The sequence below is a fragment of the Bombyx mori genome, chromosome 8 (assembly GCF_030269925.1).
Source record: "Bombyx mori chromosome 8, ASM3026992v2".
NCBI classification, from domain to species: domain Eukaryota; kingdom Metazoa; phylum Arthropoda; class Insecta; order Lepidoptera; family Bombycidae; genus Bombyx; species Bombyx mori.
Window position 1 is genome coordinate 15,906,873 of NC_085114.1, and position 23,874 is coordinate 15,930,746.

Consider the following 23,874-nt stretch of genomic DNA (forward strand, 5'->3'; position numbering starts at 1 on the left):
TTTTTTTGTATGGAGCGGGTCACATTAAATTAAATTCCTGCTAAGTACCGCGAGGTCCCGCTTTGAAACTTTATTTTCCTTATACCTTGTCTAGTCTACTATCATTTGATGCTATGAACATGTGCATAAAGTTGCAACTCTGCCAAATAAATGGATCGAAAAAAATTAATAAATACATAGAATAAAAACCTTTATATTTTTTTTCGTAAGTGCTTTTAAGTTAAATTTGATATGGATTAGTAAGTAAAAGCACGTAATTACATAATACCTAACAACAATACATTTAGTAGGTCTCTAATTATGCAATCTCTCTAAATATTATATATTTTGTTTCACCTTTCGATCTTTGGGTCAGAAGACGAAAGAAGATTGTGTAAAATATCCTCATTAGTCGACGTTCTACTTCTCATTCTTGAATAACATCTCTCTGTATATTTCCGAAAATCTTTATTGCGAGCTTCCGCTGCCTCTTCCGAGAGTTTACCTATACGAATGGCACCAAAGTTCTTCATTATTATATATCACTGCCATGTGCCAACAATTTATGGATACTGGAAGGCATATATTATAATACCAGGGATATACATTAACATACAATTCTGCAGTATATCTAAAAAATTCCGAAAATTTGGAAACGCGCTCTCCAGATGCAACAGAGTGAAGAATCACGTGAAGCCTCTCTATTAAATCTTTACGTATTCCTGTTATGCGGGCTGTTTCTTCTGCATCCCTGAAAAATCTTCTGGCAGTATTGCCATCATTGGTTGTTCCTACTCCTTGCTTGACAACATCTATAAGTAAACCGCATTCCTTTTTAAACGCTTGCTGTATAGCGCTCTTTCTGATTGATATTTTTTCTTTGTCATCCCCCCTTGCAGCCCCATTTCTTGAAGTCCAAACGATAAGACGCAAACAAAAAAGTGTCATATAAAAAATAATCTCACAGGAAACTACATATGATGAAAAAATTGTGAAGTAATAAAATTATATTTACCGATATGAAGTAAGCACTCCATGCATCTTATCCAGGCATGTAAAGATGGCATTCCATACTGGAATATTTCTTCATTATTTTCTCTTTGATAAGCAAGTCACTCCAAAAAACTTTGACGGTTTTGCTTTGCAAATATCACAGACAGCAGAAAATGTTTCTGAAAAATATGAGGTTATTTTGCTGTCCATCATCATCATGTGCAATTGATGCTTAACTTCAACTTGTTTGATTTTTGATGGCTGAAGTCTTTCTATTTCTTCTGTTATGCTAGCTTTTATAATTGTCACTGTTGACTGCGTTTCTTTTGTAAATTTAAACATTATTGGACGGCAATAAAAAGTTGATGAGGTCGTTTTCCCAAACAATTGTTCCATCAAATTTCTGAAGCCTTATAGGAACTAGACTGACCATGAAAATAGATGAATCATCAAACTCTGTTTCAGTTTTTTGTTTATAATTACTTTGACTTGGGGCTCTATCAAAGCCTATTTGCTTATAAGCAGTAGCTCTCTTGCAGAGTCCAAATCCGAAGTAATCACATCTAAAAGCCTATATAGCGCCAAGTTTAGTAATGCTTGCATTTTAATAGCAGCTCCTTCTTTAGTAATAATTACCTCGTCTTTCCTTGGATAACATTTGGTCTTTTCTTGCTTAATTTTATATTAAGAAGGGTATAAATCAGACCCATTTTCACTTGCTGCTTCTCTTAGGTTTATATACTGCCACTTAATTTAAGTGAAACTAATATTGCCTTATCGGGAGAATATGTACTACTTTTCACTTTACTTGTAATTAAATACTCATTAACTTTTTCTAGATCTTCGGGGTGATTTGACAAGTGGTTCATTATTTCTCCTACATCTTCATTTCTAGTGTTTCTCAAACTAGTAATTGTAGTAGTTTTCATTTCATCCGGGGATAACGAAAGCGATTGGTAAATTTTTTCAATGCGTCTTCGTTTTTGCCTGGATCCCAATTCTTCAAAAGGTTTTCGAGGTGCAAAAATAGATGTCGAGGCTTCTGTAGTACATTTGAGGGTGGTACATTTTCAACATCTTCAGTATTAGAAATCTCGAGCCTTTCATGTGCAGTGTTGATAGCTTCAGGTATCATTCCTTCAGGCCAGTTTATTGCACATTCTAACCAATCACATTTTTTTCTTATAAACTGTGCTAACATGCGACTACTTCGTTTCCATATTGCACTTATATTTGAACAAAATTGCGTACTGAATTTTTGGAGCTCAACATTTTTCTCTTCGGTCACGTTTATTTGATTTTGTAGGAATTGAAAGAGTTTTTTATTATCAGACAGCGACTGTAGTTGCTCTCTTAAAATCATAAATAATCCTAAATTGTTAACAAAATTATCAATTATAACGGAAACAGCAAGATCACCACGACAATCACGAGATGTTAGTAGTAGTACGAATAAACGAACACTAGTTAGTATATAATAAACATGGTCACTTTATACTTCCAGAGACAAACAAATGTTTACTATATTTTCTACTACCCAGTAATGGCTACTTAACTAATTATCCTCATTAAATAATGTTAACTATCTTAATAATTAGAGAGATTGCTTAATTAGAGACCTACTAAATGTATTGTTGTTAGGTATTATGTAATTATGTAATTATGGGTATCATTACATGCTTTTATTTACTAATCCATATCAAATTTAACTTAAAAGCACTTACGAAAAAAAATATAAAGGTTTTTATTCTATGTATTTATTAATTTTTTTCGATCCATTTATTTGGCAGAGTTGCAACTTTATGCACATGTTCATAGCATCAAATGATAGTAGACTAGACAAGGTATAAGGAAAATAAAGTTTCAAAGCGGGACCTCGCGGTACTTAGCAGGAATTTAATTTAATGTGACCCGCTCCATACAAAAAAATCACAAAACACATTTTTCTGACCAAACTATAAAGTTTTTGTAATTTTTGCCCAAAACAATTATTATTGAGATTAACGAGCTCTATCTATCTACATAAAATTTTTTATAAAAAAACAAAGTTGGTCCCTAAGTCACTAAAATCACAGTATCGACCCACTGTGCGGCGCCCTTATTGTCTGTGCAGTGTATAATCTATGGGCGCGGCCCTGCAGACGGCATTGGTTACTAACACAGGTATCTAAGAAAAGCGCTTTTTTTTTTCAAAAATCGATTCGGACTGATTGTTAATTCGAAGAAAAAAAAAAGTTTGAGCTGTTCTGTAGGGATACTGCACGGTACTATTATAAATATTAATGTCCATATAACAGCTATGAAATTTATGTTTGGTAAACACAGAAATAAGAACCGGGAATTTCAGATTTTATAAAATAACGAAGAAAGAGAGATATGATGCTACAGTTCCTGTAGTAAACATACTTTTAAAAACATAATTTTTTTTTAATGATGATACCAAAGATTGCCTATAATAAGTTTTTAATGACATTAAAATTTTTGGAGAATTTTAACATAGTACGTTACTTTTATTTGATTTGATTACCATGACCTAAATTAGTTTTGCTAAAAAGTTTAAAAGCCAAAAAGAAAAATGTCATGTACGACATTTCACGGAAATATAATGCATAAGTTATCTCTGTTTACGACGTCGATCACACCACCTTGCACCGTTCATCCCAACATCAAAGAGTATCTTTTTTCATTAATTATGATTTGAAAATTACATGTATTTTAAAATTACAGTAAAAATAAACAGATTAATTAATATGGACGGTTTTGAAAAATGAACAGATTTATAACACGAAATTGCTTCGTAAATTCCAACCAGGCGGATGATTTCACAAGACAAACAGTGCAGGATGTGAGACAGGCAGTCCTCTCATCGGCCTCGCTCAGACCAAGAATTCAAGAAGCTTTAGAAAGAATCAATTTTAGATTTCATCGAACTTGCAGCTTTTCCAATATAATTAGAGTTTGTACCATACTTGCATCCGTAAAATATTATACACCATAGAATGAAAATAGTAACAAACGAATTAATTTTATTAAACTAAGTGATTACCTAAAACACCGAGAGCATCTAAAATGACTAAAAGAAGGCACTCGTATACGCCAAATCAGTCTGGCTCTTTATTCAGTGTTCGGCGACTGCTTTGAGAGGGACATATTTCTTGCAGGGTGTACCAGTTGATACGGATCTTGGATGAACAAAACATTCGTCTGTTCAATAACACATATTTCTTTCCGTTTTGATTGTGTTTTGTTGTGTGGATTGTCAGAGCCAGGGGGCTGGAATTGTTGAATGACTAACTCATGATTATATCGTATAAAGTTTCGTGTAGGTACATCTCATGGAAATACTGTTCGGATTGTCGATAATCCCATTCTCACGGATCGTTTAGAACCTCTGGGTCTGCGGAGGGACTTCGGTTCCCTCTGTATTTTGTACCGTATGTTTCATGGGGAGTGCTTTGAGGAATTGTTTGAGATGATATCATCATCTCGTTATTAGCATCGCCCCGCCGGCCTCAGAGTAGAGTTCATCCATACTACCTGGAGCCACTGCGTTCATCCACAGTGCGTTTCCAAAGATCCTTTTTGCCACGTACCATCCGGCTTTGGAATGAGTTCCCCTCCACGGTGTTTCCCGAGCGCTATGACATGTCCTTCTTCAAACGAGGCTTGTGGAGAGTATTAAACGGTAGGCAGCGGCTTGGCTCTGCCCCTGGCATTGCTGACGTCCATGAGCGATGGTAACCACTTATCATCAGGTGGGCCGTATGTTCGTCTGCCTATACGGCAATTAACCAACAAAAAGCTGATTCCCACATTTATTGGCTATAGGATTGTTACGTGAATGAGGCTGAAACCCTGCTGATGTACCGGGGCTGCGACGAGTCCGAGAGTCGGGCCACCATGAGCGTCACAGCCTCGACCTGTTCTTCCACGCAGCAAGTGCCAGTATGATTTGTAAACGATTTTATCTATTTGTATAACGTTTGTTATAAAATTCAACGAAATTGGCTGGATATTGAATAATTTCACAAAAGTACTGGTACAGTAAAACTATACTCCTTTTAGTTGTCTGACCACGAATCAGCCAAATCTACGTGTATTTTTTTTTTAAACAGGTTTGAATATAAAACTGAGGTAAGGATCATAATGTCACGTAAAATTCTGACCTAAATTCAAATAAACAATGGCGTTAGAAATGAATGATTAAACAGCTTTATTAGATAACATAAATCGTAAAATAGGATCACAAAAACCTTAGAAAATATGGTAGTTTACTTTCATTTAATGAAAATCAAAGTGATTTTTATTCAAAAAAGGTTTTTTGGCTTGGAAGGACACTTTCAAATCGTTTTAACCGATGTGAAGCACAGATTCATCATTGATAAGTGTCGGTAAGGAACTCAGGGTTTGCTAATTTTTAATATACCTAGGTCCGGTATGTATGTAGTATATCGCAACACAAAAATACATTGAGAAATAAAACTTCAATATAACAAACCCACCTCTCTCAGGCGCACCAACGCGACAGAGAGCTCCGGTCGTCGTCACAGCAGACGGACATCAGTTGCAGAATAATCTCTGGGATCGCCTCTCCAGGTAGCGAATCTTCTTCAAATGCCTCTTTTCCCTCCCAACACAAACTTATTGGATTGGTCATTTATGAGCGACTGATTTGATAGCATTGAATTCCCGTGCCCATATCAGTCAATCCATCGATACTTTCCAGCTTTTACAAAAAATGAAGATTTCGCGATATAATTTGGAGAAGCCCCGATAATATTAGGTAAAAAGTCTCATTAAAATGCTGAGACTTGTTGCTGATTACTGTAATACAATATTCTTACTGCTTAATGTAATATAATTTCATAATTATTGGAATAGAGTCTCTTACCGTACATTTAGTTTGTGGGCTGAAGAAAGTGTAACAGTGTGTTTTTGAGCCACTTCTTGATCACACAGGAAACTAATTCGATTCACCTTGCCGCCAATTCAGAGAATATGTACCTATATGTAATAGAGTGGTAGGTGTTAACTTAGCCTAGCGCGCCTTGATAAAGGCGTAGTCTCCTATGACTAATTGGGGGAGGGCGTGGACCTCGGTGCGCGACCTCTCCCTTTCTTTTTCTACTGGAGGCGCGGAGTCGGGCATAACCCGATCCGAGCCCCGTCGGCAGGGTATCCGTAAAAACTAAGATTACCCATCGATACCAAAAAAAATAAGGTAAAGAGAACCCCATTCCAACCGGGTGTCAGTCAGACACCTCCCTCTCTTTTATTTTTTTACATTGTTGTTTGTCTGGGAAATAATTATTTATTTATTTGTTATTAAGTAAATGAAGTGGAAGAACAGCGTTTGCTGCGAGCTCGTATTGCCGATTCCCTGACAGTTTCATCCCCTGCATCTTCTCTGGTACATCCTGCTGGCAGATCCATATCTTTAATAGGATCGGTGTGTGCGTTATTATTGAATAAACAAGTAAGTATTGAAATTACTATAAAAGGTACTTTAAGATACCTACAATTGTATAAGACCATAGCAATGATTCTATTTAGTGGCAGTGGCCAAATAAAGGCATTAAGATGTAGCCATAATCCGTTCGACAAACACAAAGAGTTTCAAAGCTCTACAAAACTGGATTGGAACTTTGTTTCCAATTTTATACTTTCCTACGAGTTTTTACAATTAATACAAATAGTAAATTTGACTTTGAATACTACGAGTTTTCTTGTAATGGTGGTGATTGGCGCACCCTGTATACGCTGGGACGTACACTGACAAGGATTTAGCAGCAATGGACTTAATACAATTTTAGGTAATGCTTTAACAGAATTGAGGATTCTCCATTACCTATTCCGTCCGTTTGGACTCATCACCCTGCTAGATCCTCCTTACCGCATGCTTAGGTATTGAAAAGCAATCAGGACCAAGTCCTAAGGTTGTAAGGTAAGTTTTGTGTAAGAATATGATTCTCCTAACAGGGCACCGTAACTCCTAAAGATGTTCCAAGCTTCACGGGAAGCCTGCGGTCGGACATATGTCGCATTTGTTTTGGTGGAGAGAGCGCCGAGAGACTGGTCCGGCCGTGCGGCTGCCGGGGAACCATCGCCGCTGTCCATCGGACCTGCCTCGAACGCTGGCTCCTGCAGGCCGCCACCTCGTACTGCGAGCTGTGCAGGCATCATTACATTGTTACGAGGAGTCATAAGTTAGTAGAGCATTTACACGCTATCTCGTTGTGTCTTGTTGTATACAGATTGCGAGTAAATACTATTGTTACGCCGGTAAAAGTAACGCCATCTTTCGCCGAATAGTCGAACGAACATCGAAGGATCTAGTAGCACCTAGAACGCTCGAGAAGTACAACGCCATCTATTGCCAGGTGGCGGAAATAATACTAGAGATGTGCGGAATATTCTCGATAATTCTAGGGATGTGATATCGACTATAAAAGCGCTGCAGGGATAGCACGCAGTCAGTTAATAATCGGAACTACTCGAAGCAAAACAGCGAACGGATCACTTGAAGCGAAGCGGACGAAGTGAATTGAGAATTTTAAAGTGTTTGTTGAGTGTTTTAAGTGTTCTAAGTGTTGAATACAGTTTTTAGTTGTACTTTGGTGGAACATTTATTTATCCCGAACCCCAGCGCAAAGCACTATGTTATTAGCGAAATACACTGTAACGATTCCTAAGCAATAGGAAGCCATTAGGAAACGGACACATATATTGAAGACTCGACAGACAAATGACTGGTTCGTAATGTTGGTGACACAGATGGTCCTGGATCCGTTCCATGGCGGAATGGGCGGTGTCGGGGCAGGGGCGCGCGCTGGCGGCGGACGCGTGGCGCGGGCTGGTGCTGGGCGCGGCGAGCGTGCTGGGCACGGCGCGGGCGCTGCACGCGTGCGACGCCGTGCTGCAGGCGGGCGCCACGCGCGGCGGCGGGGCTGCCCTGGCCGCTAACCTCTTCTCTTCGATTTTGATTGGAGTTATTGGTGAGCGTAAACATAAGGCCCATGCATCTAGGGAGTTCAATTACTTAAGGTTTGGCGTAGATGGGCAGCCTGTCTGATGTTCATTTCCTATCGAGGCTTATGCACTCTTTTTAATAATGTAAATGTCCCTACTCACAGATATATATAAAGCCAAATTGACTAAACGGCTATCCTTAACTCAAAGTGAAGCGGTAAGGAGATGGTAAGCCATACTTAATCCATCATTTTGAGTATTTACTCAAATACAATCTCCTTACCATAATTGGCCTACGCAATTCTCCTACTTCCTATTTTAAGTAAATACTCATAATACGTAAATAATTGTGGCCAGGTGATTACAACAGATAAATGTCAAGATTGGATATCTTCTAATATAACATGGACTTAATAAACGGATAAGCTTCGATTAATGTTAGATCTTCTAGTAGATAGAATTATGAAGGTTTCTTGACTATTTCACAGGTGCCTTAAACGGGCTTTTAACCACTTGGATGCTGCTTAAGATTCAAGAGCACCAGAGCTCGTGGAGGGCGTGGCGCGACAGTACTCTGCACGTGCACGTCACCCTCTCCCCGCACCGCTCCCCCCGTGCCTCCCCCCACCTCACCCCTCAAGCATCAGACCAGACCGTGGTAGCCGTTGATAGCTCCACCAGAGATAGGAGCACAAATGTAGCTGATCCATTTATGGTCGCTGTTCCGTATACTTTGCCGGATTCTTGAAAGTCTTAGACAGGAAATTGATTTATATAACAGTTAGTGTATATTTATACTAGATACTATTAGTATTATCTTATCTGTATATTAGAAATTAACAATTTCAGGTTTGTCTTTCGAAAAATATTTCAATAAATTAAATTGCGGCGAAACTCTTTCTAGGACCACCTCATTAAATGCTCTTTCAATGAATTGAAATTTATATATTGCCTAAGGATACTTCACAAACCAGCGTGAGCAATTCGACTCTACATGTGAGCCGGCGTCAAATGCGTGTCTGACCTGGCAATGTCCATGTCGATTGTGTATTTTATTCTCGCAACCGCTTTCTTTGTAATCGTATTTTACATACTACTACACAATTGTCATATTGGAAGTTTTATTAATTGATTCCCACTGCCAAACACAGTCTGCCTCATGAACTACAAGGGTTTGAAACAAGACCATTGAAGATGATTCATATTTGAAGACCAGTGTGCTCAGTGCGAGTTTTTTAACTTTCTCGATAGCGTAAAAGTTAAGCCAATTTTGTTTGCAGTTGGAACAGCGCCCCTAGCGGCAAGCGTAAGCAAACAATCCCATTCCATACAAATATGAGGTAACTTTTACGCTATCGAGAACGTTAAAAAATTCACACTAAGCACACAGATGTGAGATTGTGATAATGAAATTGAGTTTGTCTGGAAATTTCTTATCCATTTAAAGCTCGCGAATGGTCTGCGTCACGTGAGCGTTCAGTGGTAGGTACAGCGAGCCGAGCCGAGCCGAACGATACTGTAGACTTGGCGCTCGTCGCCAATACGATTCGGTGAAACGGTCAGTGGTCAGTCGCCTGTATAAGGGGTGGTATTTAGAGGAGGCGGGCGCTGGGCTCATCTACTAATGCTAATAGTATTCATCTACTAGACTTCAATTCAGCAATATTAGTAGGTGAGTACTGAAGTGAAGCCGCGGGCGCAGAAGACTGGTCGCAGAAGACTGGTCGCGTCAGCTCGACAAATAAAACACGTATCGAAAAAAAAAAATGTTAATTTATTCTTCATTATTAAATATTTATAAATATGTCATACATCATTTTCGTAAAATTAGGCGATTAAGTAAAGCTGCTGTTAAATAATAATAATAAAAAAATGGCAAAATTACGTTAATACATTTCATCCGAGCAGACCCCGAGGATGCAACTTCCTTATGTGAAAGAATAAGCCAAAGCGATCCTCAAACGCAGTTCAATAACTACAGCAACATTAATCGTTCGATAAAGTTAGTACACGTCTTATAAACTAGAATAATTAAAAATCACATCTTGAGATTATAAAATAATTAGGAGATTCCGAGAGCGCTTGGAGAAACAAGTTGGGCGGACAATGACCGTCAGAACGACGGCCGACTTACAAGTGAAATTTCTCTGGTTCGGTTTAATTAATGTCATTACACTATACATGTTGTTACTGCGGGGCTGGCCACTTGCGGACCACACCACGGAGTAAGTACTTTGATCTGGTAATTATTTGTAAGTCAGAAGGGAATTTGAATTCGAAAATAAAATGAGATTATGGACAATGTGAGATTGTATTTTTTTATAATGCAATTTTTTATAAGTTGTTTCCTAAATAAATTCTCTTTTCGATAATTCTGCCATCAGACCCTCCAAAGAAATTTCACTTCAATAAGTTTATATATAAAAGAAAAAAAAACAATAAAAATCAACAACATACACTCTTTGGACGTAACATACAATTAGAATAACGTTTTTGTGACACTATCGTTTGACTACACCTCACCAACGCCGACCCTCCCTGAGCACTCCCGCGCCCTCACACACAAACATCATTGAAGCGTGCTTTAGAAATTTACGATTTTCAATTAGACTACAATGAATATCGTGCTAAGAATATTTATTTAATATGCTCTGCACGCTAAAGCTTTACTCTAACGGAATATCGTATAGTTTCAAGAATCTAAGTTTGAATGTTTGCATATGATCGCGCAGGAATTGAGGTAGAAGGAAAGTTCTGTAGACGATCAGTTCTGATCTTTGAACCGGCGGTGGATGGACTGGACATAGGTGAAGACGCACTTCCAATCAGGTTTGCGCATCGTCACCATATCTTCCACATCCAGCAAGGGATATATGCCCGCCTTCTCACTGGGGAATAGAAAAAATCATTGAGATATTTAGATTCCTTTTTAGGTTTTATCTTAGCGAATAGTACCTACGGTCGTTATACTTATAAACTGACTAGCTGTACCCGTCCGCTTTGCTGGGCTTTTAAAATTAACATTATTATTTCTCACCCCCACGAAGATTCTCATCATTAACGCCCCCTCAACTGGTGTAGGGAGCTCAATACTCATATAAATATTAGCCTATCAATTAAGTACATGTATTTTCTACATGGATACCAAGTTTCAAGTCAATCGGATGCATGGTTCAGTAGTTATAACGGAACATCCCTAAAAACCACTGTAGATTTATATGTTAGTATAGATATGCAGTTAGTCAGCCAACGAGCATTGAGTGATATTGAGTGATACTGAGACTTCGTACCCTTGGTACTTTAGTGTCAATGATCTTGAGTGACAGCTCCACATCAGTGGACGAGCTGAACCCACGTGATGCTATTTGGTTACTGGATCCGACAGACATCACATTGTGGATGTAGGCGCACCGGTTGCCGTGAGACGTGTTCAGGGGTATTGGAGCGGTTGTATCATCCTACAAATATGAAGGCTAGATAGCTTCACTACAAAAAATATACCCATACTGGTGGTAGGACCTCTTGTGAGTCCGCACGGGTAGGTACCACCACCCCGACTATTTCTGCCGTGAAGCAGTAATGCGTTTCGGTTTGAAGGGTGGGGCAGCCGTTGTAACTATACTGAGACCTTAGAACTCTTATCTCAAGGTAGGTGGCGCATTTACGTTCCACTTAACACCAGGTGGGCTGTGAGTTCGTCCACTCGTTTAAGCAATAAAAAAAATATATACGTACATATACCTAGCTTATTATTCTAGTTGCGATTATCCATCTCATTAAAAACGACTTACTCGGCAATTTTGAAGGCGAGCGTAAAATTGTGTCGTCTTCTCTCCGGCGTCAGTTTTGAGTAGTCAAACGCGTCCGGCAGGAAGTGATGTAGTAAAGCGCAGAACGCGAGACCGTCCGCCCAGCTCGTCGAAAAGTTCTCCAGCTTTACATTCTGAAAATTACATGGCGCGTGTTGAGAAATGAAGCTTTTTACGTGACGCTACTTGGATACTTATCTGCGTTTTTAATATTATTTAGGAACTGAAAAGGTGTGATTATATTTTCAGCTAATAATTAAGGTCAAAAACAAATTGGATATTTACATTTGCGATATTAAAATTATAATTGTTACGGACTCTTAAGTGCCTGTGATTTTGTGCAAGGGTAAAACTGCAATTTTGTGATTGAAGGACAAAATCAGTCATGTAATTTTTACAATAAATATTTACATATCTATAAATGATCCATCTTATTTCTTGTGCACATTAAAAACACCCAGGAAAACACAAAAGTACATGCGATTGAAAAAACGGAATTTTTCACATCCATGCCGTCAATACATTGATTTCCAATCAACAAAACAAAACAAGTTTAAATTGCCAAAAAACACGTTATCAATCGAAGTATAATTACTAATTTCAGATATGATTGCATGAATCGAAGTACTTACGTATTATTACTTAGAATTAAAATTTTAACAGCCAAAGTAATATAATTCGGTTGTTGCAATGATCATGAATATATTACTTGAAAAATAAACATAACAGAAATAAATACATAAAGAAAACCAGCATAGCAAATAACGAAGCGACTAAAAAGCGGAGGTTGTGAGTTGTGACGTCAGTGTGCACGTGTGTTAGTGAAGTCTCGGGTAGGTGCGCTCCTGCATGCTGAAGGATCGACCCCGCGGGTTTCCGCAACGACCAAACGCCCTAAAATAAACTGATGCAAGTTTTTATCATCACTAAGATTTGAAAATTAATTCGACGATCGCTTTTCATCAAATCTGAATTATTAAAAAGCTGCATCCGTTTATATATCCCATAGAGCACCTCCCCATCACGTTTACATTTATAAATTGACACGTACTTATAGCTTGAATATTTGAGTTAAAGGTGTTGTTTTGCCCTAACTAATATTTACAAGGGCGTATAGCGTATCTAGACGATGCTATGGTACACGCAGTGGGGAGAGGGTGCGCCGGGCGGACATTGTACCTCGTAGTCTCGGGTCTTGTCGCGACACCACTGCAGCAGCCGCTCTTTAATAGTGAGCGCGCTCGCTTGCAGTGCGGGATCCGTGAACTTGAAGAAAGGCTCCGACGGAGAGCCCGGGCTCTGCGGAGTCTTGGGCGAGCTACAACCGGGAGCTCAGGTTAATCTTGACTCGCGTGCTCTTTCCGCGGATTAGTCTCGAGCGGTCTCACGCCGATTAGTTCGTGTGCTTTCTCTCTCACATTCGGGTGCTAAACGCGTAGTGGTTGTTAAGTAATCGATGGTTATTTACAAAAAACGCGTATGCTTTTGCCGACTAAGAACGAGCGTCTGTTTCAGCCGAGCTCCGAATGATGAAGTTTTGATGGTAGGTTAAGGACTCGAATGCGATTATTGACAAGAATCCGCATGTGCTCAACCTATAATAAAATAATGGTACGCGAGCAATGAAAATAATTGTATAAATGATGCGTCTAAATATTAAGTTATAATAATATCTATGATTCGTATATTTACTTGTATTTTTATCCTCATTCGCATCCACAGATATGGCTGCAGGAAATAAATAAAATATATTGCATTAAATATCATTATGAAGCCAAAAGATAATTTCATGATACATAATAAATGAGCCAGATCAATAATCAACCTTGTGGTCAATTTATATACTTTCGATATTGCTACGAGTAGATCAAATACAATCAACAAGAACTCACTTGGGACTGTTTGTTGAGTTTTGCTTCTCGAGCTGCCGGAACTTAGCGAATGGAGACACGGTCTTCGGCGCCGGCCGTGTGCTGTTCTCTATCACTAATAAAATCATAATTAGATAATAAGAATAGTTCATCTTACATTACAAGAAGAATGAATTTTAGAGTTAATCGTATTGGTTGTTGTCGTCACCAACCTTTAGAAGTTTTCGTGGTGATAGTACTACTGCTAACTGTCTTTTCCGACGAGTTCCTCCTTACGCTCGATGTCACCGTAACTTCTTCTTCTTCTATAAAGAAATAAACAAATTTACCAAACGATGTTGGGCGGGTTACACGCTCCCAAATCTAATTCTATTTGAAACACGCCGGGAACAATCAGCAAGACAATATGTACACGATACTTAAAGCTATTAGTGAAAATAAACACGGTTACAGGGCACGGAGATGAGAAGTCGCATGTTACGTTATATACATCGGTGGGTGACGGGCGCGTTGGGGTGAGGGGTGCGTATGAGGGACTGGGAGCCGGGGTGAGGGGGATCGACACAAGCGGCGGCAGGCACCACACACACACGACTCACGCGCGTCTCGCTCGTCTCCCGCTCCTAACTAGTGGAATGTGCTCGCGGCGCTACGCGAGCGCCGACACCAGGTCTTCGAATGCGTCGTCTGCGTTGCTCTCGTCCAGGAATTGCAGCTCTGTCACCGCGGCCATCGTGCGGCTGCGCCCCAGAGAATATGACGGCGCTTGTCGAGCGTGAGCCTTCGACCGCGCCTGTCCCGTGAAGTACGCCTCCACAGTTTTCTTTTTGTCTTGCACTTCCTCGCGAGCAATACCTCCTTCATACAGCTTGGGTACGGCGAGAAGGTGCATCGACTTAGCACGAGCTACGACTCGCCGAGGGGAAGAAGGCTGTGGAGGAACCACTTGGTGCCACGAGCCCGAGCGGCTCAATGGCGCACTGCCTGTTGACGAACTAGACAAGACCGACTCGCGGGAGGCCCCCAACGGAGACCGACCAGGCGCTTGTACTCGTGCGACTTCGCGCTTTTTCCGTTCGATTTGGTTTAAGACTTCATGTTTTGGAGAAGAGAACTTATCGAGTACCCCGCGGAGATTGTCGGCAGCAAAGGGTCTGCGTCCCTCGTCACCTCGCGTGCGCACTCCGGCGGTGATGGTTGCGGCACCCCGCACCGGTCCGCGCATTACTCGCGTTACTACACTGCCGTGTTCCGTGGCCGCATCCTCGTCGGTGCCATTCGAGTACATTGCGTCGCCGTTGTGTTGCGAGTGTGAAATTTTCGCGTGGTTGAGGGATCGCGGGGAGGGAGGGGCACGGGGTGCGGTCGACGAGGGATGAGATTGCAATCGTTCTGTGTCATTAGTGACAACATCTGGCAAATAGTCGACTTTCTGAATGCGAGTTTTTTCAATGTCAGGAGTGCGTTGTAGCGGGACAAATGTCGAAGTACCGCCGTTCGGCGTGAAATCAGTGACTGTGTATGTGAGCGGCGGTTTCCGGTCGATCGGACATTGGTCGGTTCTCCGCTGTCTCTGTCGGATTTGTCTTTCATAGAATTCTATTTGAAGCTTTTGAGCATCCACTTCACCGGTCTGAGGTTTGTCATCGTTTATTTTGCGAACAAGCTCCGGCGCAGAGAGATCGTTTTGACTTGGTATAACTTGCAGAGGGTAGTTTTGAATCTGTGGATGTGTCTGCGTTTTCGGGGAGGATAAAACGAAAGTATTGGGATTAAACGTTGACGAAGGGGGTGCGGGTTGCCTTTCGTTGTCGTTATAAATAGGGAGAGCAGCTGGAGCAATGGTTGGGGAAATCGGCAACATCGATTTTGGAATCAAAGGAAAAGCCGGCGGAACTTCAGACGCAGGAGAAGATGCTGTGCCAGTAGAGGGCGGGCTCCATACGTGAGCTGGGGTGGCCGTTGGAGATGCGGCTTTCGAGAGCGGTTTGAAAGCGGACATCGGTGCGTGAGAGAACTGATTGACCGGAATCGGACGCGCCACAAATGGCTTAATTACTATAGGCTTCGTTGGAGCTTGCGGGGCAGTAGGTTGAACGGGTGGAGTGGGAGGCAGAGGAGCAAATGTGGGTTGGAGCGAAGGTGGAGGAGGAGGGGGAAGAGGTTGCTGACGCGGGAAGTTCGCGCGAGGCGGCTCGCGGCGATCCGTCACCCATGGCGGTTTCACTATCTCAGAGTTCGTGTCACCAAAGAATTTCCTAGGTCGCTGAGCGGGAGCGCCAGACTCAGTGGTCTGCCAGAAACGACGCGCTGATGACGCACTTAAGGAACGTGTGCTTTCTTCACGTTCTCGACTCTCGAAAGAATTTTTAATATTTCCGAACCTGCTGCTCCAATTGTTATTCGGTACTGTTTGCTGGCTTTCGGAAGGCTCATTTTTCTTCATGAAAGCGACAAATTTTTTGTCATTCTCGGTCTGAGGCTTAAATTCCGGTACGGCGGGAGCCTGCTTCTGTCCTTGATCATCATTGTCACTATCGAGCCTGTAGCCACCAAAGGGCCGCCCAATATCAATAGTATTAGCGCGTTTCATACGTAGTTTCTTATTATTAGAAAATCGACCGATTGGCTTGGAATCATCCCGAGTGACGGGCAACGCGGCAAAATTGTAAGTGGGAGGCGGTGGCATGTACAGCGTCGCTCGCTTCGGATCCTCGCGAGGTGCGCGTCGGGGAGCCGCCTCGAACGGGGCGCGACGCGTCTCGCGGGGAGCTTGCGCCTGGGTATCGAACTTATTAGCGATCAATGCTATGCTGCTCCTAGAGTCGGACGGGCGTCTATCGGTACGAGGTTGGGATTCCTGTTGTGGTTGCGGTCCAGGCACGCCCGTTTCCGCTACTGAATGTCGGAAAAACTCAGGTCGACGCGGCGCCGGAACTCGCCTTTCAACCGCTGTGTTCTCGTGAACGACTTTTGGGGGCTCATAGCTAATTGAGTGCGCGACCGGGGGATGTTTCTCTCGGATCTCGACAGCAGGGTGATAGCTGACATCATCTACGCTCGCCTTCCGCTCGGGTGTCGCGGCTTCGGTGTTCGAGACGGTATTATCAGGTTTGACCGCGGTAGAGGTCGGACGTTCGAGATCCTCGCGATCGACTAGACATCGCGCCTTCTCTAAGTCCTCGTGTGTGACACCGACAGTGTGTCGAGCGGCCCGACTGCGTCGTCGCGGACGGCGGCGGCACCCGTCGAGCCGGTCGGCGGCGTCGAGGGCGTCTTCCAGCTTGTCCGCTAGAGTGAGCAGGGCGTTGGCTTGCGGGTGCTGGGCGGGCGGGGCCAGTGCTGATCGGAGCCTGGCCAGGGACCGTCGTACATCGGCCACAACATCAGCAGGTGCGGCCCCGAGTCCGGCGAGCAGTCGGTCTCCGGCGCTACCCAGTAGACCCTGCAGGAGCGGCAGAAGTAGAGACTCACCGCGCGTTTCGGAGCCCTCCCCCGCCGCCTCGCCCGCTGCCTCCAGCGCTTCTGTCACCGCGCTCGTGCATGCTGCAAGCACACGGGGTATTACATAGAATGCTTTAATGAACATTCATATCATAGAAGCTGTAAATAGCTAAGGGCCTACCTTCTTGTTCGGCCATGAGTGTGCGGATGCGTGCCCTCAGCCGACGTCGTTGCTCGTAATCGCTACACTCGTCCAACTGAAACACATCAACACATTATTTTGTAAAAGTACCGAGGTTTATCTAAAGCAAGATGTTCTCAATTTTGTTCAAGTCATTACAAATTCCCAATTGCGTTTGATTTAACGTTCAATAAAAAATTTAATGATTCAGATTACTAATTGATTACTAAGTTATTACTAATTTTAATACATATTACTGTAATCAAAACGTACATAGATTCTCCGGAATTCACTCAACATTGTGCACGAGAAAAGACAAAATGATTAAAAAAATGCATTAAATGTAGTTCGAAAGACGAGAAACTTAAATTTTTAAATACAAAATATTGCACGGACACTGCAGCCCTTCTGAAAGCCAATGTACAAATGAACGTAGTCACTGAGACTCAAACACTCAAAGCTACGCAATACGCAAAGCTCCTACGGTTGTGTTTTGTTGAACTAAAGCAGCGTCTACAATGGAATTCTTTATAAAATCTCAATTATTTAATTCTTGGTCACGGACAATTGAAAACGAAAACTGCAAGCAATCATTATTATTTGACTGACTCGATGGTGCACTAGTTAATGCCCTTAACTGTTGCACCGAGGGTTGTGGGTTCGATTCCCATATAGGGCAAATATTTGTGTCATTATCAGGTTTGTTTGTACTTCGTTTGGGTGTTTATTATTTATAAATGTATACACTTAGATGTATAAGTATAGAGGCAGGACAATCGTGCGTAATTTGCTAAAAAAAATTAATTATATCTGGAACTCGCGAAAACCGCAGAAAAAACTATCTCAATTACTGTCAACCTTTTTCTAAGAGTTTACTTTTTCAACAGTCCCTTAGAAATGAAAATTCGAATTCAATTGTTATGTACTCTCAAGAACGCACCATCGCGAATACACCTTTTGGAGCTTGTTGAACATTTACTGTTTGTATAGACATGACGTATAACGGAAGTGTCGCAGCGCGGGAAGCCGGAAGTCTATTCAATTGATTTTCACAACTCGACCTACATCGGATTTGACCCAACACATAAGTATTAGTAACAAATAATTGTATCATTCTCCTACTAATGCTATTTACTGGCAGGAGCCAGTAGGAATGAAGAATGTAAGATATTTAATATTTTTGCTTTAACAAGGTCGACGACTTCGTAGTCTCCCGATTGCGAAGAGATTGGACACTATAGACATCACAACGTAAATGCCGCCACCCATCTAGAGACCTGAAGAAGAAGCCTCAATTTTTTTCCCTACCTATTTCCTGGTAGCCTAAGAGGCTATTCCAGATACACCCAGATGGGTAGGTGAGCTCACGGGTTCAACCTGAGAGAATTTGATAACACTAGCCCTAGCAAGAGTAGTACTTCGCAGAATCTACCACCGGATCGGAATCGCGACCCACTGAGACGATCCGACGAGAAACTCAGTGGGCAGAAGCCTCAACTATGTTGTATAACAACGACATCTTGGTGGCAGCAATGTGCAGGTTGTAGGAAACATCCAACACGCCCTACCATTACCTTGACTGATAGATCGTACCTTGAGCCGCACTAGTCTGATGTATACCCAATATTAATACATCTTGAAATTAATACATCTTATATGAAAACAAAACCAAAATTATTGGAAGCATCGGAGGCATTTCGTCGTAATGGCGCCGCATTGGAATAACTACTCTATACCAGTAATTACGCTGAAATGGGCATTATGTGGCGTTCGATAAGGTTACTTTCGGCGAGTTGTTCACGCTTTTTATTTTGCTTTCAACGCGGACCAAGTTCCGTGTTAAGAACTTAATTATCTAGAAATATTGAAACCGGCCGGAGGATCAGTTTGTAAAGTTACATGACACCGCCGTGATTATAGAGCCACGTGCCCATGTCACGGGTCTGTTGTACTCCTAGCCTTATGATTTCACAAGTGCTTTTTTTAGAAAATTGAATGTCTATAAATCATAGCGTGAGCAATGACTAGGCATTCTACACGGCTCAGCTATTTAGGGTTGAAAGAGTGGACAAAATTTAGTGCCAAAAGAAAATTATTCGCGTTTAGTGTCAATTTTTTTACGGTTGAAAATATTTTACGGCGCATGTGGTTATAAGTCGTTACCATCGCTCATGGATATTAGTAATGCCAGAGGTGTCACCAAATAGTTGCACACCGAAAATGACTCTTTTGAAATCTCGTTTGAAGATTGACTTGTTATAGCGCTTAGGGAACGTAACAGAGTTCAACAAAGACGACGGAACCACCTCAAGCAAATTAACTATAGTCCCGCTTTCAGCCGGTATCAATTTGGATTAAATAATTTAAACTTATTCATATTTTAGCTCATATTTTATAACCTAGTGCATACAAGGTAAGCCGATCAACAAACCTATGCTATTATAATATGCTTATTGCGCCCGCTATCAAAATCTAACTATCAAAAAATTATGTATATGCATACGTACACCCCTACACTGATGACACATAAATTTACCGTTTTACTATTCCACCAGACGACGGTCACCACTCGAAAGTGAGAGTTAAACGTAAGTGGTAATACACATGCAATCCGTAAACAGAGTGATTTGTCGCATGCAACGTATGGAATCTGTTGGGTATGAAGAGACGTTACTTATCCAATGTGTGCGCCATGGAGTGCTGTTGTTTGAGGCGGTCCCGTGGACCCTATTATCGCTTTATTGTGGCATTTAGGGTACGATTTGTGTATCACAGCCACCGCTGCGTTCATCAACATTGCGTGTTCAGAAACTGATTTGACATGTTTCAAGCTGAACCATTTAATTTTTTATTCAAAACTAGCTGACCCGGCAGACTTCGTAGTGCCTCAATCGATAAATAAAAGACCTAAACTTTTGTATGAAATAAACTTAAAACAAACAAAAGGAACCCGTTCGACGGGGGACACATCAAAGGGAAAACAAAATTGTTATTTTTATTTAATTCTGAGCATTTTCATATTTATCTACCTTTTGAGCCTTGTCTAGACTTCCACAAATACTTCAAGACCAAAATTAACCAAATCAGTCTAGCCGTTCTCGAGCTTTAGCGAGACTAACGAACAGCAATTAATTTGTATATATATGGATAAAAGGTAATGTCTAAAGTCAAAAATAAAACGAGTACTCACGAGTTTCCTGAGCACGCGTTCGTCCCAGCACTGATCTACGTCGAACTCTTCGACTGTGCGAGTGCTGGTTACCTTGCCACCACTGTTGCGGACTGTCTCCTGTGGACAACAATGAATTTTAGATGAATCTAAATGTATTTTTTGCTATTTTTATTTTTTATTGCTTAGATCGGTGAACGAGCTCACGGCCCACCTGGTGTGAAGTAGTAACCTACAACCTACAACATCAGAACCCAACAGACATCTACAACGTAAATACCGTGTTACCTAGCCGTGCGGACTCGCAAAGTTCTAAAGATTCCAACGGGATATTATATCGAGTAAAGGTAATTCGATTCTATGTTTGGCCAAGACTACCTCAACCACACCCACTCTAATTATAAATTCACCTAAATTTAGAACGCAGTAATAAGATTCCTTCAAAAATAGCAGCGTGGGGCAACCGAAACGCACGTAATGTATACACAAGCCGAACAAAATTCAACCACAACCTTTAGAGATTAAAGACTAGTACGATATTTACTGACGCGCAGTACATAGGATGTTGTGTTTCTCAAGGTATAAATTGTTAGATCAATCACGATAACACGTCAATGAATGTAAGAGAACTGTCGCTTTCGTTGGCTTTTTGAATGAGTCGACAAGTTCGATGACCCGATGATGTTGATTTATGCTTGGTCAGCAAGTTTGGCTTATTTTCCTAGATGAGTGAACTGACTTTAAATTTTAGGGCTTTTTGTATTCGCGATGAGCTCTCGGCCCTATTAAAAGATTTCCAAACACATAATATGTCGTCACTCACTATAGTTGTTCTGCGTAGTTGCTTTCGGATGGTAAAAATAGATAGAACTGATCTGTACGGATTTTAATATGCAAATCTACAAACAAATCACTCGATGATTCTTTGGCACGGAAGTTATTAGGCATAATAATATATAACTGTTTGAAAAATCGTATCCTAGCTCTATTGTTATTGTTCGACAAAATTATACGTATAGATCGTTCTATTGTCATCTCACGAGTTGTTTCTTTATAATTACAGAATTTTAATGAATCTCTCTTTGTTGCTTTATTATTCTCACATCCTGTTCATTTAAAAATCTGGGTTCAATATAAGATATGAGCGATGACATAAACATGCAAAGGCAATTTATCCGAAATACCCCGTATGGCGCTGCACCTCCCACGGAACTCAAAAGATCTGTTCTACTAACTCGACCTGGTGGTATATAGATATGTACCAGTTCTGTTGAAAGTCAGCATAGTTAGTTATCTGAACTCAGACAACGTGAAATATCTAATAATTCGTTGCAAAACGTAAATATTTGAACCTCGGGCAACGTTCCAACCAGGAACAGCATTAATACGAGCTTTCACACATGCGCGATTATATTAGACGTGTACTATTGCGTCTTTGTTTCCAACCATTATAACCTTGGCAGGGTTTTTTGACAGAGTTCACAGTCTAACTATTTGCTAATCGTTCATAGAATTTCGATGTATACTTCTATTGCCCATTCTCTTGCGAGCCAAGAACGTCCCCCTCTTACAATATGTGGTACCGTTAAGAATTAGGAGGAAATGTGCAAATATTGTGTCGCTACTACGGAAGATCGACTTAATAAGTCAGACTTAATAGCAGCAGCTCATGGTTGCTGGGATGACCAACTTGTTTATTCAGATAGATAGATGGTCAGACAGATAGGGATGGAGTCATATCATGTGCGTTGATCTTGCGAATGTGGTGTAATTTTGAACCCAAGGATCAGAATATGACAGAGAATTGGGGAATTAGAGAGAAGGGGAGTTCATAATTGACAGTATGACACTAAATTTATCTTTAGAAACGCATTAAGCGATACAAAACACGTCTGCTATCTTTGTAGATAAGTCTATTATATAAGTCTATTTATACGTCGCCGGGAGGTGACCTGCCAAAAATCCGTTGCACTGATCTTCTATCGGCGGTCGCGCTAATAGTGTAGGTAAACTGTGCTATTTCCCGGAGCTATTTGGGTTACGCGGTAGGTTATGGTAGTGTGGTAGCAGAATAATTACTTTACTACTGTATATCATATACCGGTGTCGGTCCGGTGGGATTCCGGGAACGTCAAAGCTGTTTGCGTTTATGTTTTGCACTGGGCCCGCGAAAAGATCGTTGAAGTTTAACCGCATTCCACCAAGCGATGACTTTTATACGGTGTTATAAGTTCCGGAACCTATATACACACAAAAACATTTCTAAATATACATTTGATAACTTCCTAACGCCGAATATCTATAAGTAACCAAACAGGTCTAACTACGAACTCCAACGGAGAATTGAAACTCTGGTGCGTTCATGCTGTGGCGTCTATGGATCCACTTAACATTACCAGGACCAGAAGTTCCTGTGTCCGCAATAAAACCATCAACGACAAAGGGGGCACGTGAAGAAAACATTCTTTGATTGGACCCATTTAACGTGAAGTCTCTAAACCAGAAAGTGTAACATAATGGATGGCCATTTCTATACATCCGTACCAGGATCCAGTCCGCCTACCAGCATCAGCTAATTAAATGTCATTTTCATAAATTACAGCCGTAATAAAAGTCCTGTGAAAGTTCCACCGACAAAGACCAACAAATGCTTTTAAAGAGAAACTTTAAGCTGTATCTTTATTGCTTATGACAGTTATGTTATTTAAGCCACACATTTAATTATTTTATAATTTTACTATCGTTTGGCTAGCATTATCAGGTCTTGTGTTGTAAAAAACACTTCTAACCTCTGAAAAATTGCCCCACTCTGGTTTTATTGCTCTAGACAGATGGAATTCATGGCCCATCTTATATTGATGAGTAAATGGAGTGGATAGAGTACATACATATATGATAGAATGTGAATATCTGCCTATCTTGAGACATAAAGCCGAGGTTTTTTTCCTCTAAATTAGAGTAAACAACAGCTTCGCGGCAGAATTAGGTAAGATGTTAGTTGGTTGGTTCGAACGACAAAATTCGTCGGTACACGGAAAAGAGATCCCTTCTCGCTGGTAATTACTTCCTATATGTTATAGATGGATCATAAGCTCGATTTGTGTAATATACCGGGCTTATAAATTCTTTGGTGTGGCCATAACAATAAAATTGTTTAAGCTGTGGTTTACGTTGAGATTTACTATAGCCTTTCATTTTTCGCGTCTATCGTATGTTCCTAACTAGATGACCGGGAATCGAATCCAGCTATACAAGCCCGCAAAACCCGTTTGCACTGTCGCAATGTACATAAAACCGGTAGCTTATACAATTTTTTATAATTGTTAATTACTTTGAATGCTTTGAAGGGCTTGCTTATAATCCAATTGTTTTTACCATTACCTTCAAATGGCATGGTTAGACATTATTATAGCACATCATCTGGTTCCTGCTTGTAAGCTACACCAGTGATACCGGCGG

At 41.1% G+C, this 23,874-nt stretch overlaps 2 protein-coding genes across 10 annotated transcripts in view; one reads left to right on the forward strand and one right to left on the reverse strand.

The window, feature by feature from the left end:
- Nucleotides 1-3,492: 3,492 nt before the first annotated feature.
- LOC101741100 (uncharacterized) lies at nucleotides 3,493-12,172 on the forward strand. Of its 2 annotated transcripts, none has more exons than XM_062669916.1 (8): nucleotides 3,493-3,928; nucleotides 4,801-4,917; nucleotides 5,484-5,568; nucleotides 6,303-6,448; nucleotides 6,952-7,178; nucleotides 7,747-7,967; nucleotides 8,430-8,721; nucleotides 9,614-12,172. In XM_062669916.1, exons 1-7 carry the CDS (start codon nucleotides 3,740-3,742, stop codon nucleotides 8,687-8,689), a joined length of 1,245 nt encoding a protein of 414 aa, XP_062525900.1. In that variant the 5' UTR covers nucleotides 3,493-3,739; the 3' UTR covers nucleotides 8,690-8,721; nucleotides 9,614-12,172. The 2 variants fall into 2 exon arrangements, with proteins under 2 accessions (XP_062525900.1, XP_021201978.1); XM_021346303.3 differs by having other exon boundaries at nucleotides 3,496-3,928; nucleotides 9,611-12,172.
- Nucleotides 9,699-23,874, reverse strand: part of LOC101745176 (titin) — a 63,551-nt gene continuing 49,375 nt past the window's right edge. For 4 of the 8 annotated variants that reach the window (XM_062669911.1, XM_062669910.1, XM_038012478.2 and 1 more), the window contains 3 exons: nucleotides 20,437-20,535; nucleotides 17,247-17,322; nucleotides 14,222-17,167 (listed from right to left, as the gene is read on the reverse strand). In XM_062669911.1, the coding sequence (XP_062525895.1) occupies nucleotides 14,271-17,167; nucleotides 17,247-17,322; nucleotides 20,437-20,535 (3,072 nt within the window). In that variant the 3' untranslated portion in view covers nucleotides 14,222-14,270. Of the gene's footprint in view, nucleotides 11,885-12,929; nucleotides 13,069-13,442; nucleotides 13,479-13,642; nucleotides 13,737-13,833; nucleotides 13,927-14,221; nucleotides 17,168-17,246; nucleotides 17,323-20,436; nucleotides 20,536-23,874 lie in introns of those variants that run through there. The other 4 variants (XM_038012474.2, XM_038012477.2, XM_062669913.1 and 1 more) reach the window with 4 other exon arrangements.